Source organism: Podarcis erhardii (genome assembly GCF_964252035.2).
Source record: "Podarcis erhardii genome assembly, chromosome: 6".
Taxonomy (NCBI): domain Eukaryota; kingdom Metazoa; phylum Chordata; class Lepidosauria; order Squamata; family Lacertidae; genus Podarcis; species Podarcis erhardii.
This window is the reverse complement of record NC_138510.1, coordinates 16,074,195-16,090,359: the sequence shown is the minus strand read 5'-3', so window position 1 is coordinate 16,090,359 and position 16,165 is coordinate 16,074,195. Positions and strand designations below refer to the sequence as shown.

Sequence of the window (16,165 nt, the reverse complement as noted above, 5' to 3'; positions counted from 1 at the left end):
GCAGCACTACATCCAGACCCTATGCGCTGCTTACTCCGGAGTGAATCCCAGTTAGTTTCTCAAGGAAGTTTGCCTAGGCTGCAGCTTTACTGCGATGCAAACACGCTTGGGGGCCAGGCCCTTACTTTCAATTTGCAGTGGCCTGGATAAATGTTTGTGGGAATGGCAAGCTAAATCCTCCAAAGGAGCAAAAACTCTTTGACAGAATGTCTGGTTTTCACAACGACTATTTTAAATGTGTAATGCATTTTATTGTATTCTCCTTCGCGTATTTTATCTTTTTTGGCAACGGCTTCGGCTGCACCAAATCAAACAACAGCTGCAACGGATCGCCGAAAGCATTCCGGGAAGTGTATTGCTGGTTGCCAGGTTGCCCTTAGCAACGCCGACCACTTACGTCATCTCCCCTCGCCCTCCCCATTTCCCGTTCTGCGCCGGAAATGGACGGCCTCCGTCGACCGGAAGCTCCTTTGTTTTGGAGGAACCCGGAAGTGCGGCGGCGGAATAGCTGAGGGAGAGAGATGGGTTGCGACGGGGGGACGATCCCCAAGAGGCACGAGCTGGTGAAAGGGCCCCGCAAGATCGAAAAGGTGAGGCCTTAGCTCTGGTCCTCTGGGGTAGAGGAAGCTGCGAGGAAGGGTGGGCCGGAGGGCGCGCTGAGGCCTTGGGGGGCCAAGGGAAAGATGGTTTTCGGAGACGGCGGGGTAGTCCCAGCCTCAGAAGCTGCCGTGAGGTAGCTAAGCTTTTGGGATACCTTTGCCACAACGGAAGAGAGTGGGTGGACAAAGCCTTTGGCACGAGTGCTCCCTCTTTCTGAACGGTTGATAAGGATGTGTGCTTCCCGCCAGACCCCTCCTTGTTTTACCTTTCCGCTTTCCCTGTCCCTGTGACTCTTCTATTGCGCATCTCAATAACAGATGTGGTCTGTTCTGGAGGGTCCGCACTTGCAGCAGCCCTCCGCTCTATCTTTCAAAAACACAGAAAAAGAAGCTGGCACATTCAACATGACTTAACACAGGGATGTCCAACAGGTTGATCACGAAGCTAAACAACTGTGCTGAAGCCTCCCCTGAAGAAGCTCTGTGAAGACTGTGGGTCTTTCTCCCTCCCAAAAGCTAAACAACTTAGATTATTCTCCCCCCCCCCCACAAAAAATAGCTCAACAACTCGAGTCTTACACCCCCAAAAAACTCAAAAAGTTTGGTCAATTCAATGGGTAGATCACTGCCAGTGTTTCTATAGTGGGAGTAGATCACAGTTCTTGGGACATCCCTGACTTTACATATTACTTCACTGCAACCACATGTTAAGTATGGTGCTGCTGATCTTCATGCAGCTGTCATCATGAAGGATCGTACTTGGGTTGTGTGATGTTAACATGCTCATGAACATGAATCATAGAACATTATCATAGAAGGTAAAATGGGGGCAGAACTGAGTGAAAAGGGCCCTGTCAGCATTTAAGAAATTGGAGGGGCACATTTTTTTCTTCTCTACCCCTTTGTCTGAGGGTTGTGTTCTCTTGGGGTTGTTTACTTCCTTGAGGTTGGGCTGTGTGTCATGAGAGCTTTCTGACTGCTCTGCAGAATGCTGGTGAGCAAATGTTTGACACAAAATCTTAAAAGACAATGAAGATTCAGAAATTGTTTTGTCTGAGTAGCAACCTTTGACTAAACAAAGAAAATAATTTGGGGTTATTTTCTTCCATTCTCAGTGGGTTTTCTTTTTCTTTTCTTTCTTAAATGAAATTGCCCCAAAGCATTTCTCCAGTTGCTTATGTTGGGTCAAAACCCCCTAGAAAGCTCTGATCATCTTTGTCGTTGCCAACTCTCTTTCAACTCATTTCAAACTGGTGTTTGGGAGTTTCACATAGAAGGGGAAAGCATAATGGAAGATGTCTGTAAAGTTTTTTTCTTTAAGAATTTCTTTCACAAAATGTTAATAATTTTATGTATTCCTCAGGTTGACAAAAATGCAGAATTGGTGGCCCAGTGGTACTACTGCACTCTGAGTCAAGAAAAGTTGAGCAGGCCTATAGTCGCTTGTGAACTTGGCAGGTAGGATTACATTTTTAAACTCCTTTTCAGTGAAACAATATTAATTTCTGAATAAATTGCAATCATGAAGTTTACCGAGTTTTACAGTATATTTTCTATTACAGACTATATAATAAAGATGCAATCATTGAATTTTTGCTGGATAAATCTTCTGATAAAGTCCTTGTCGAAGCAGCATCCCACATCAAGAGTATTAAGGTAAATTCACATGCTTGTAATCTGTCTGAACTTTTCTAGATATCAGAGCCTACAACTATTAGGCATAATTCAGAGAAAGTTTATTTTGTATAATTCCTTAATACAAATCCTATTGATTTTAATGAGACATTGAAGCTCCTACTTTCTCTAGCAGGCTTCTATTTTTAAAAAAACCATGGGGCAATCTTTATATGCTGCATCTTCTGATACCTTTTTTGCATGCTGGCTATTGGTCTCCTCTTGCTTCTGTGATAGTATTCCTTGCACTCAAAATGACCTTGTCTATCAAGCCAATTCCCTCTTCTTTCTTAAAATTATATTCAAAACCTTTTGGATATTGTGAAGCATCCACAAATTTTGCCTGGCCTTGATAAATACTGGTCACAGAACCATGCCCCTTCCCATGTTATGACGCTTGTCCCCAACCTTGCATTATGCTTCTGAAGTGCCCCCTGCGCCTTGTTTGGAGTTCACTGCAAGTTGTACTGTGCTTCAGAGCCCCTCCAAGCAACTCAGAAGCATAGTACTGCTCCTGGGAGAGAAGGAAGACCTAAGGCTCATGATATTCACCATAAGGGGATTGGGGTCTCGCTGTGACAAATGGAATTGTGGATTCCTAGTTTTTACTGTGGTTTAAGAACAACTCTCAGCCTCATTCTTTCTGCATTACCCCATGACTTGACCTCCTTGTTTTCTCTTGTAGTTCCTTCTTTGCTTTTTCTCTCTCTTACATTAAAATGTATTTGGGCAGAGAGAGAGAGCAAGTCCCCCTTTTTGGTGTCTCTGATGCTTAACATAGTTCTATTAAATTGTTAAAAAGTAACAACGGAATAATGGCAATTAAAGCTCAGTATGCAGTGCCTAAGCACCAATAATTTAAAAAATGCTTGCTATGTCTTGTTGTCTCTATCAGGTGAGTTGCTATTTTAGAAATTAACCAGGCTTGTAAGAGTTGAGTAGATCTGTGGCTAGAAAAGCAATTCATTTCCATTGCTTTTTTTTTTTTAAGAAACCTTCAGTCAGGAGTAGGAATTTAACCTTGAATGTTTTGCAGATGGTTTTATTAATATAGAATGATAAAGGGAAGAACTGCATTATTTCAGGAGGTCACTTCAACTTGCTTCCATTTAAAAACTTGTGTAAGAGACTTTTATTTCCTTTCAGAACGTCATAGAATTAAATGTCTCAGACAATCCTGCTTGGACTGGTGACAAGGGGAATACAAAAGGGGATAAATATGAAGACATCCAAAGTGCACGTTTCATTTGCCCTATAGTTGGGTTGGAAATGAACGGAAGGCATCGGTAAGTATTTAATATCCTGTGTGGTGGAGAAAAATTACTGTTCTTAGATGGTTAAGCAAGTTTTCAAAGAAACTAACTGCCACTGATTTCAATGGGGCATGCTACTTAGGAAGGTGGGAGTGGAATCACAGTTTGCTGCTGTCCTGTGGGGCTCTGAACAGGAGCATGATGTGCAGATATGTCACATGCACCCCAGTATTGTGCATGCTTACTCAGAGGTATCTCTCTCCCTGTGCTCATTAGGAATTACTTCCTAGTGAGTATACATAAGCCTTCAGGATTAATGACCAAAATCTAGACACATTAAATAGTTTGCTATGAGAAAAATCAAACCTTATTTGAGTATCAAGGGACAACCTATTCAGGTCAAGTTGGGAAGCTTCTAAAGGCCTGCATATTGTAAGTTTTATCAGCGTTAATGTCATTGAAGAATATGGAAATGCCTATGAAATTTGAGTATCTGTAAAACTAAATATGTACTGTACTGTGACAGCACATATTTGGCTTTTATTGCTTGCTTACTGAAATGGGATAGTTCTTACTACGTTAATGAATGAAGATTTTGCAGAGGCCTTTTCTTAATATGCACTTCCTGTGTTAACCACATGGGGGTGTTTTGGGATACACAGGCTAAATTGTCTGCTGGGGACAAATGGCAGTAACAAATGGATTATTACTATTATTATTATTATCACTTTTCTTTTGCATTCTTGTATGACTTGAAAAATTTTGCTTATAAATTCTGGCCTTGATCCTGCTAAATTTAGTTCGGATGTGCAGCTCATCCTATATACGCTCGAAATGTTACGTTCCACTGAGTGTGATAAGATTAAGTGTGTATATAACTGCAGCCTGTGTCCCATTAAAATAATTAATACAAGTTAGCCACAATTATCTTACACCCCATTGCGTACAGCAAATCTATACATGCTTACTCAGAAATTACTCCCGGTTAAGTGTGCATAGGATTGCAGTCTTAGTTAGAGCTGTCTGTAGCTTCATTGTTGCCTGTGTATTTAACCTCTGAACATCATTTTCTCTCTGCTTTGCCAAAGATTTTGCTTTCTACGCAACTGTGGATGTGTCTTCTCTGAACGTGCTCTCAAAGAAATTAAAACTGAAGTTTGCCACAAGGTAAGCTTTGTCCCTTTCTTTCCTCTCCCCCCAGCTTTCTAGTATATGTTTGTGCTGCATCCCAGCCCAAAATTACTTTGAATTAAGCCAGGGTTGTGGAACTGGATTGTCCAGAGGGCCAGATCTAGAAGTGCCCTGCTCTCTGGGGGCCACTTTGGCAGGTGGGTAGGGAGTGTATCTGATCCCTGCTGAAAGCAATGCAACAGGGTAATGTGTTACATTCAAACAGTGCAGAATACAACCTGCAGCTGCAAAGAAACATTGAATTTAGCACTGTTTGAAACCATAGCTTATACCTGTGCTTTACCTGGTGTCTTATGACATCAGGCAGCTGACAGATGGGTATGATTTTGCCTAAATAACCTGGTGGGCGAATTGAGAAGGCCTGGTGGGCTTAATCAGCCTCACAACCAGATACTCCCCAGTGCTGACTTAAGCAGTGTTATAAACATACATAACTAGAGTCAACTTTGCAGCACTTGGTTTTCTCTTCCATGCACATGTGCACTCAAAGAGAGGACACAATTTGTTTAACCCGGGGAGACTTTGGGGTCCTGTTTTCAGTAGACTGGTGAAAGTCATTCAAGTGTGTATCCTTTTACAGTGCACCAGACTGACATCTCATTTTCTCTGTCTCCTCAGAGCTAAGAATTGGTCTTTTCTTTTTGTCTCTCTTTTTGTCAGTGAGAAGGTGGGTCTAGGGTGAGGTCTGTTGTGTTTGTTTTATGGCAGTCATAGGTTCAATTTAATGACCTTTTGTTCCTTGCAACTTTGTGATTTTGTAAAGTAATGTGAAAAAGTCATTGTTATGCATGTCGAAATGAAGCCAGCAGTGACCAATTCAGTCCTACCACAGAGAATACTGTGGACTTTGGTATAATGATGCTTTCTTGGCTTGTTACATTGAAAAGTCAATAGAAACTGATCTACTGATGTATTGATTCCTTTTAGAGCTGGCTGTTCCAGTTGTGCTGGTTCCCTTTCTTGTTCATGGCAGCCAAATAACATTAAAACAGGCCTAAACAAGTTTTCTATGCTACTTTCTGTTGGAGCCCACTTGACTATTAAGTGATATCGAAAAGGAAATATGAGCTGCAATGACTGTTGGAACATCAATAGTTGTATTATATAACAATAGGCATACTGCCCATAACAATAAGTCTTTGTGCAGTGGTTATCTTATAACTCGTAGAAGTTCGGCTTTCTACTGCGAATCCTGATCAGTGTTTGTTTTAAATGAAAACTGGATTTGCAAGAGTCATATTTAACACAGCTATATATATGAGCCCCATAACTGAGGATAAAAGAATGTAAATTGTGCCTGAAAAAGTTTCCAAAAATGGCAAATGTGTGTGTTTAATGTCTTCACCCTGCAAATCTTTCAAGTCCAGCCTTTCAAACCTACCTGCCCACTGCTACCCAGCACTAGATAAAGATCTCTCAGTGGCTTTTCTCTGGAGCCCACCCTCCTCCGGCTAGGTGGACAACTAATAGCCTTTGTGGCCATAATGTGAAGCTTTCTTCTAAGACGTGTTTGCTTGGTGTCATGGTTAGTACCTTTTAGGTGCCAGGCAAATGCTATCTTTTCCCTTTGAGCTTTTAATGGCACTTAATTACTTTGTTCTCCCTCTTGAGCATAGTTTTTTATCACTTGTTTTACTGTTGGCCTCCTTTTTCTGCTGTTTTCTGCTGCATTTTTATTGTTTTGTGGATAATGGTTTTATTGTGCCATATTATTGTTCATAGCCACTGATAAGATGAGATATAAATTCTGAAAACAAGCCTTTCATTCTTCGTCCTCTGCAAATAAGTCCAATGTCTACAAGTCACATCTGGTCCTTACCCATTTTGGAATTCAGGGAAATTCAGATTAACTAGATTTATTCACATCCTATATACCAGGGGTCAGCAAACCTTTTCAGCAGTGGGCCAGTCCACTGTCCCTCAGACCTTCTGGGGGGCTGGACTATATTTTTTTGGGGGGTGGGGGTATGAACGAATTCCTATGCCCCACAAATAACCCAGAGATGCATTTTAAATAAAAGGGCACATTCTACTCATGTAAAAACACGTTGATTCCTGGATTGTCCATGGGCCGGATTTAGAAGGCGATTGGGCTGGATCTGGCCCCCAAGCCTTTGTTTGCTTACCCATACTATATACTAATAGTTAACTCTTTCTTAAAGTGCTGGTCTTTATGTAACCCAAATGGCACCATTTATGTCCAAGAGGTTCAGCAGGTTCAGGAGGATCCCAAGGTTTGCAGAAGTACCATATAACACCGGTCTTGAAAGTCCTACATTGGCTCCCAGTACGTTTCCAAGCACAATTCAAAGTGTTGGTGCTGACCTTTAAAGCCCTAAACGGCCTCGGTCCTGTATACCTGAAGGAGCGTCTCCACCCCCATCGTTCTACCCGGACACTGAGGTCCAGGGCCGAGGGCCTTCTGGCGGTTCCCTCATTGCGAGAAGCAAAGCTACAGGGAACCAGGCAGAGGGCCTTCTCGGTAGTGGCGCCCGCCCTGTGGAACGCCCTCCCACGAGATGTCAAAGCGATAAACAACTACCTGACATTCAGAAGACATCTTAAGGCAGCCCTGTTCAGGGAAGTTTTTAACGTGTGCTATTTTAGTGTATTTTTGGTTTCTATGGAAGCCGCCAGAGTGGCTGGGGAGGCCCAGCCTGATGGGCGGGGTATAAATAATAAATTATTAATATTATTATTATTACAAAATAGTGTTGGTGTAGAAAGACCCCTAAGCTGAGGAAACACATCCTTGTTAGAACTGAGCATACTCAGTAGTCATGGAATACTGACTTATTATTGGGGGAGTGGAAAATATGGGTGTATGTGTGAATGGAATGAAGTATCTCAAAAGAAGGCATGGCTGGCTGGTGCACTACACCAGGGGTTGTCAACCTGGCCCCTACCGCCCACTAGTGGGCGTTTCAGGATTCTAGATGGATGGTAGGGGGTTCTACGGCACAATCTGAATCCTCCTTCCATCGAGCACTGGTGGGCGGTGAGGAAATTTTACCATCAAGAAAGATGCATTAGTGGGCGGTAGGTATAAGAAGGTTGACTACCCTTACACTACACTGTTTTAATGCAAATCCCACTTGTTTATTTTATGGTTTTGTTTGCAGGATAGAAGCTAGGCGTGCACATATGTGGGGTTAAAGATGCCAAAGATTTCTTCTCACCTTTCCCCTGCGCATTAAACCCTGATAGGCATATTTTCAAATGAGCAAGGACAGTGGGGTCAACAAAGTTAGCTTTGCCCAATGACTCATGCACATGAGCTGTGACCCATACAAAGAGTTTTTAAATTGACTCTCTTCCAGTGTGACCAGCAGCAACAACAAAACCCTCTGGAAACATTAATACTTCCTTTTATCTTAGGTTTTGTGTATGGGAGAGAGTAGTTGCGCTAAGTAGTAAGGGAAGGTCTGCCAAAGCTTCTCAGTCTCAGTCTATGATGGAATCAGTCTCTCTTATTGGACACCAGTGTGCATTTACACACTTATCTTGATGTCAGTTCATCTGAAAACCTAGCCTTTTCCTGGAAAGTCAAGATCTGGTGCCCTACATCCAAGGGCCAGATGTGTTGATTCATCTTCTCTTCAAGATCTTATCAAATGTAGCACAATCAAAATGGTTCTTGGATTTTCTGGTAAATTTTTGTGTGTGGGAAGGTTCCTCCCAAAATTCCTTGATGCACATGACACAAAGTCCCAGTGTGAGTTTGAAAACATTTCCCTGCTGACTCTGTTTACAATGCCTCCTATGGTGGCTCACAAAAATCATAAAAACAATATCACAGGATCATAGAATTGTAGAGTTGGAAGGGACCCCAAGAGTCATCTAGTCCAACCGCCTGCAATGCAGGAATCTCCGCTAGATCAAACATGACAGGTGGCCGTCAGTTACAATAGAGCACAATCTTAAATTTTATTTTATTTATTAGATTTGCAAGATTAGTATCGCACCTGTCAAAATGGTCCACCTCTTGCCTACTTCCCCAAAGTTGTTACAATCATAACATGAGGAGGAGGGAAAACCTAAACATCTTGAGCTACTTGCAAGAAATGTGGGATATAAAATGGACTAGATATATGTAAGTTCTCTCTGAATTGGGATTTTCAGAGCTACATAGGTTATGTTAATGCACCGGTGTTCAAGAATTCTTAAAACTGACAGGTTTTTTTTAGAACTGTCTGGTTTGCACCTCACTTTAAACCAGTTAAGTTTAAGCTTAACTATGACCAAGCAGTGTGCTGGTGCATCACTCCTGTGCTAGGCCATATGGTTGCTTAGTTCCCAGCAGCACAGCTGGAGGAGCAGCAAAGCAGCTATAATTTTAGCCCCACCCATACACCAACATGCTGCATGTTCACCTTTCAACCATGGTGCAAACCACCCAAGGTTTAGCAGTTGGTCACTGAGGGTGCTCTGTGGACTTGAATTTTATGTAGACTTGGGCTGATTTATTGGCAGTTGACTACGTTCCTCTCCCAGCACTGGAATGTGAAGGCTTTTAAAATTGAGGTGTTAACTGAGGCTTGTTACCGCTCACGAGGGGACTGTTGTTGCAGCAGTCTTTCCTACAGTTTGGTAAAGGAGACTGGCATTATTTCCACATTGCAGATGAATGTGGGCTGGGGGTGGAAAGAGTATAGCAAGGAGGCTGAGAAAATAGAATTTCCTCAAGGCCGCCTGATAGACTGAGGTCTCCTGCTAGATAATGATTATCTCCTAGTTCCTTTTGTAACTTACTGTACCTCCATAAAGCCAGGAGGAGATAAGGCAAAAGAACAAATAGCATTAAGGAGGTCATAATATAGCCTTCAAATGATATGGGAATGATAAGCCCTTTTGTGGCATGCTAGTATCAGCTCAACCTCAGGGATCTAGATTTCTGAAGGTCTAGTCCAGGCCATTTTCTTTCTGATCAATGGAGAACAGCCTTTACCAAAGGCGTCATGGGCTTTGAAGACACTCAAACTCAGGATGCAAGGGAGAAACGTGATAAGAAGAGGGCACACTTGGCAGATCCACACTGTGATCAACTCCTGCCCGGAAACCAATGTCCTCACTGTGGAAGGATATGTGGTTCCAGAATTGGCCTCCACAGTCACTTAAGGACTCATTGTTAAAACTGTGTTTATGGAAGACAATCTTACTTACTTGGCTACAAAGAAAGAAGAAAGAAGCCCTCATGGAGTCAAGCTCTCATAGACTTCTGTGCCAAAAAGTTTCCAAGTGTATACTTCCAGGCCCGTCTATGACCTTGCTGAGCTGAGAAGGTTGAATTGAAGCCAGTATAACCTCACGGAAGTTAGTAGCAGCATATAATTGGCTTTAGGTTGGTTTGTTTTTTATTTTAAGAAACTCTTAAAAACTCAGCTTTTCTTTCCGACTTACAGCAACTTACAGTAAGCAATGAATCATGATGTAAAGTAGGGAATTCCAGTGTATCTAATACTTCGGCATGCTTCATATCTTCCTGCTTTGCTCAGCGCCTCTAAACTTTTTCCAGGCAGGCCAGTGAGGCAGGTTGAGGCAGCTGTCCCATCCACTGCAGCCTTTTTGAGATGCTGTGCTTAGTCCTACCTGTCAGAAAGCTTGCAAAAACTGGCCAAGATGAAGTATCTGAACCACCTATGTCCCAGGTGGACTGGCATAGCCGCCTCTCTCTCCCCTTGTGTCGGCAGATGGCTAGAAACATTCTAGACAAACTGGAGGTCAGGAGGTTACACAGTGTAGTTGCTCTGTAGGATTCCCTACCACCACCAAAACTGATTAGAATAGTTTCTACAGCTCCGGCCACAGGATAGACTGTGACAGACTTACAGATCCCTATTGAGCATTGGGACCAGCAAGTATTGGATTTCGTGGTCTCCTGATCACAGACCTACTGGGAAATGGGAACTGCAATGGGAGGACATCAACATGGTCCTGAGGGTTACAGGAGTGTTGTCAATCAGGCTTAAGAGTAATTGTCCCATATTTAGGTTCAAATGGTAAGGTTTAATGCAATGGTGGGTTTGTCTGTTTGTATTACTGTCCAACAGTTATGGCCTTTTAAACCAGTACATTTTTAATCCAGTGTTTGCTAATAATCTGCCCTGCCATGTGCAACGAAGTTTTGTATATAGTAGCATCTTTCACGTTGTTTCTGACATTTCATTGCAATGATAGTTTTGGTTTCTCATAAGTGTATAATCAAGGAGGTGTTGTGCATGTGTTTGCTCTTTGTAAATAGACATGATTAGAATGAATTTTTGCTTATATGTAGAGGCTGAAATTTTGAAAGCAATCCAAGAAGCCTAGTCATGTAATAGTTGGATGAATGAGTCTCCTCAATTTCATCTGCCAATCTTCCCTGAAAACACTGCCATAGACGGCACAGAAATAAAAGAACAATTAAGGAATGTTGTAGAAAGTTAAGTGCTAATCCACAAACTGCTTAACCTTCAGTAGTCACAGTGATAATATAGCAGTGATAATATTCCGAAATGATTGCCTGTCTCCTGTGTTTAGGGCTGCACCATGAATCAAAACATAGAGTCCAAATAAACATATTTGTACTTAAATTCTATATCCCAGTGATACTTGTTTGAAACAACTGAAAACCAGTTCTTATTTTCAAATAAATACAGTACCTTTGTTTTCAAGGCTTTAATATTTGTAGTTCCCGCACCCCTGATTGGCCTTAAAGAACAACCTGCTCATTTGGTCCAAAAGAATGCGGACAGCAGTATCATATTCAGACATCAATACACCAAAGTATCTGAAATTCCTTCTCGGTTTCTTCTGCTCTATTGTTAAAACTGAAAACAGACCACAGATTACCCACAGAAGCAAGATGAGGTATGACAAATGAGGCCAAAGGGAGTTGGTTGCTAAGTTTCTGGTAGTTAATGTTTTGTTTTTTATTTAAAGCAGCAATTAGCTTTATTCCCCAGGTGTTCCTCCTCCTTTAAGTATATGCTGAGAGGTGACCTAGACCCAATACAGACTTGTTCAAAGCAAGAAATAATAATAATACATACAGTATTCTACATTTCTTTGATATGGCATATGTAATTTATGTGCAGCAACCCTTTGCATTGCCCTCAACATTCTAGCTACAAATGGGCTTTTTTTGACAGCTAAGTGTGGGTGTTGTGACTGTGGATCATAAGCTCCACCACAGACTTCATTACTTAATACAACAGAGGATAATTAAGTGTTCTTGTTTTATTCATTGCCTCCTTTGCACACACACCAGGATTTAGATTAAAGTTCATTGTTGTGATCACTCAGCACTCTATTCCTCACTTAGATTAAGTCACTTGACCCAGCTTGTGTCGTTTCGGTACTTCATGTCCCGTGACTTTTCCTTTATAGAATCTCCATCACCTAGATGGTAGGGACTATCCAAAAGTTGCTACAACTCCCAACACCATTAGCAAGTATGGATGGGAGTTGTAGTTTAGTAATACCTGGAGGACGAAAGTCTTCCCACGCCTGATCTACAGCATTGGCTTTAAAAGTTGGTAGTATTTTTGAAGCTGTCTAAACCTGTATTCTAAAGGTTAGTCGGAATATTAGGTCTATAACCCAGGGAGTTTTACACTGTTTCCTAAGAAATCCTGGGGTTTCTCAGAATCTTAACAAGAATTAAGAGTGGAAAGAGGTTTTTCCACACGACAGCTTGCTCGCTGCTGTCAGTCATACCTTAAAATGTGCAGCCTTAGGGCATGCCCTGTTTATGTGAAGTGACGATGCGATCCAACAAGTCTTGCTACTGCCCTGTGAATGGAGTGTATCACTGAACACTTCCCAGAATGTTCTGCAACACACAAGGCTTCTTTGGCAGGAAACTCTTAGCAACACTGTAGTAGGCAATCATAGCTCCACAATGTAGATCTTAATGAACAATCTTCATTCAAGTTGTAGTTTTATCCATTTTTAAAAACAGGTATTGTCTCCCAAAGCAGCTCATATTGAAAGAGAGAAACAAGGTCCTGCCACCAGTTGTATAAACTAAAAAGGCAAAGCATGCTAGGGAAAGTGAGTGGAGAGTAAAGGTAGAGGAGGCAGAACAGTTCTTCGGGGCCAGAACAAAGTGGTGAGCATTTTTATCCAGTTTGGGCCAGGGTGACCTTCCCCTTGAAAAACAAATTGATGTTTCTTTTTTCATTAGTTGATAGAAAGGTGCCAGAATGTCTTTCCCCTTTTGTTTCTTCATTCCTAGGCAACTGGCAGTTCATGCCAAATGTTATTTCAGAAAAGGAACGGAGGTGGGGGACGACAGCTCCTCCTTTGATTTGTGAATGGGACCATGCTGGTCTCCCGTTTGCCAAGATGCTATTTCTAGGAGGCAAGGGGCACAACTTCCCAGTGGTCCTGAATTTCCTGGTTGATGACAGGGGTTAAAGTATGCTGTTGTCAGCTCTGCAGTGCCAGGGCTCTTTTTATGGATGCAGTGTAAATATAGGAGCGGTGGGCAGCCCAAAGAGTGCTGCATAAGCAACATATAGCATATTTCAACATTTAGAGACTTGTAAGTCATTCATACTATGAAGAGACAAATTATAATTTTTTTTGAAGTTCTCTGAAAATTTAGAAATCAGAAGAAATCTGAGAAGGGATTTAATATTCACCTTCACCCTGCAGAGCGTTTGTTTTGCAATTGCTTTTCTCTGGAGTGCCTGTTCTCTTCATAGAAATAATCATAGAATCATAAAGCTGGAAGGGACCACAAGGGTCATCTAGTCCAACCCCCTGCAATGCTAGAATCCTTTGCCCAACGTAGGGCTTGAACCCATGACATTGAGATGAAGACTCATGCTTTACTGACTGAGCTATGCTCCCCATGTAGACTGGATTGTGTAAACAAAGTAGTCTGTGGCAGAGCCCTGAACGATAAATGGTCCTGACTCAGTGGGTTTTGTGTAGGTGTATTATGGGATGGATTTTGATCCCATCCAATTCCAATTATAATTTGAAATCCTAAATCTGAATGTAGTGCTGTTTGCATTCCATGATTCTATCCAAGTGTAGAATCTGAGCAGGGCATGATGTGAAAATTGGCATCCTGAGAATCTCCACTTTTTCTTTTTTAAAGCAAATTTCTATCTTTATGGCTAAGAGGACTAACTTCAAAAGTGGGTGGGGGGGTGAAACTTCAGCTGTCAGAGGTAGAGCAGATGATTTCAAATGATTGGGATAGTGTGTGGGTTGGTGAGAATCTGTTATAGATAAGATCATGACCTTTTCTTGATTAGCTTAAGCAAAATAACAGAACAATCCTTAATTGGCGTTTATTTTTTGGGATGGGAAAAATCTACCACAACATATATTTTTTCACTTAAAGGAGAAAGGTTGTTTTCTGCTGCTCCAGAGAAGCCGACACGGAGCAATGGATCCAAACTACAAGAAAGAAGATTCCACCTAAACATTAGGAAGAACTTCCTGACAGTAAGAGCTGTTCGACAGTGGAATTTGCTGCCAAGGAGTGTGGTGGAGTCTCCTTCTTTGGAGGTCTTTAAGCAGAGGCTTGACAACCATATGTCAGGAGTGCTCTGATGGTGTTTCCTGCTTGGCAGGGGGTTGGACTCGATGGCCCTTGTGGTCTCTTCCAACTCTATGATTCTATGATTCCATAGTGAAACAAGCTTCTTCCTTAGAAATTCTGTTTATTCTGAGTTTCTTATTAAGCACTTTAACAAAATGTAGTAAGGCCCAGGCTAATAAACAAGCAATCTTGACAGCATTACAGGTGGGACTGTTGACATGTGAAAAATTTCAGGCATTGGTGTATGACGTATCAGCTTTATAATGTACAATGGCAGATCTAGCTTATGGGAGCAGTGAGTGTGCAGTCCCATGGAAATTATAAAGTCATGGAAAGTGCATAATGCAGAAAAAAGTCCCTTGAGGTGAATGTTCCCGGGATAGCCTGAAGGGATTCTGTACCCATAGCTGCTTGTTGTGCACAGTAATAAGCATTTTTCAAAATGTCACTAAGTCTACAGTGCTGTGAGAAGTGGTGGATGGCATAAAGATTTCTGTGAAGGCAAAAATGTGTCCTGTCTTGAATAGGAGAAGGAAGGTCCATGTTACCTAGCTTTTATTTGTTCAGATAGCTGTTCTGCACCCGTTGTCCTCTTGCTGAGAAATAAACTGAAAGATTTTAAGCATTATTTCAGGAGCAGGATAATAGTTCATGGATTGAATTTGATCGCTTTCTTTTTAACAACAAACAGAATCCCTACATAGTCTCTGGCTGTAGTGAGTTCCAAAATACAGCTCTCCATCTGGGTGTACAAAGATGGGGAACAGTCTGAAGACACATGAGAATACCACTTCGCTGGAGCAAGCAGCTCTGGGTCTAGCCAGTGCCTGTATAGGTAGCTGTCTGAAAACCATGTGTACACTACATTGGGTTCCATGATGTTAAAATATAAATAATAAAGAGCATTTCCACAAAATTCTTGTCTAGGCAGCAATCTGATCATATACATACTTATTTGGAGGTAAGTTCTGGGGTCTTTAGAACTCTCACAGAAGTGTGCAGAAGCCTGGAGCTGTGGCAACCAGGGAGTTGCATTACTTTAGAAACATGTGTAGGTATAGATGAGGGGTGGCCAATGTTTTGGGCTCCAGATGTTGTGGAATTCAGTTAGCCCTAGCTAGCTGGACCAGTGGTCAGGAATGACGAGAGTTGTAGTCTAACATATGTGGAGGACAACCAAGTTGTCTACCTCTGAGATGAATAGCTATGGGAATTTTGTGTGAAGATGTGTAGTATGCCCAAAAGATACCATATCAAGGACATCTGATCTTCTTTTCCTTCCTCCCTTCTCTCTTTTTCCTGATCTGTTGCTCATTTGTTTTAGACAACTGTAAATGCAGATTTCAAAGAACCAAGGTATTTTAATTTGGAGAATTTTTTTTACAAAAGAAGGTTGAAATTGCAAGGACAGTGTTGAAGAACAAAGGGGAGATTGCAGTATTAAGCAGGGATGAATAAGACAGTGGTGGGATAAACCATTTCAAACAGATTCTTCTTTGCTGCCATGGTTTTCAGAAGGCTTATTCTCTTTTCTAGTCTCCTGTTTGTATGGTAGAATTGTATTTTAAAAATGCTTGTGTGTGAGATAGTTGTGAATGGTATGATGGGGAAGAGCGATAGCTTAATGGTTGAAGAAGATGTTTTGTATGCAGAAGGTCTTGTGCTCAACATGTCTAGCTTAAAAGGATATCTGGCAGCAAGACTGAAAAAAACAAAGAGCCACTAATAGTCAGCATAGATAATACTGGGTTACATGGATGACTAGTCTGTTGGTATAAAGTAGCTTTCAGAAATATTGTGGAAAAGATTACCTTTCTCACAAAGGATGAATAGTTTCAGCAGCTAAATGTTAGTATCCACATTCTTTCTTTATATTCTCTCTCTCTCTCTCTCTCTCTCTCTTATTG

At 41.6% G+C, this 16,165-nt stretch overlaps 1 protein-coding gene across 1 annotated transcript in view; it reads left to right on the top strand.

Annotated features, from left to right (window-relative positions):
* The first annotated feature begins 434 nt into the window (after nt 1-434).
* Nucleotides 435-16,165, top strand: part of RTF2 (replication termination factor 2) — a 59,575-nt gene continuing 43,844 nt past the window's right edge. The window contains exons 1-5 of the mRNA XM_081868064.1: nt 435-590; nt 1,963-2,057; nt 2,162-2,255; nt 3,420-3,559; nt 4,615-4,693. Of these exons, the coding sequence (XP_081724190.1) occupies nt 522-590; nt 1,963-2,057; nt 2,162-2,255; nt 3,420-3,559; nt 4,615-4,693 (477 nt within the window). The 5' untranslated portion in view covers nt 435-521. The remainder of the gene's footprint in view (nt 591-1,962; nt 2,058-2,161; nt 2,256-3,419; nt 3,560-4,614; nt 4,694-16,165) is intronic.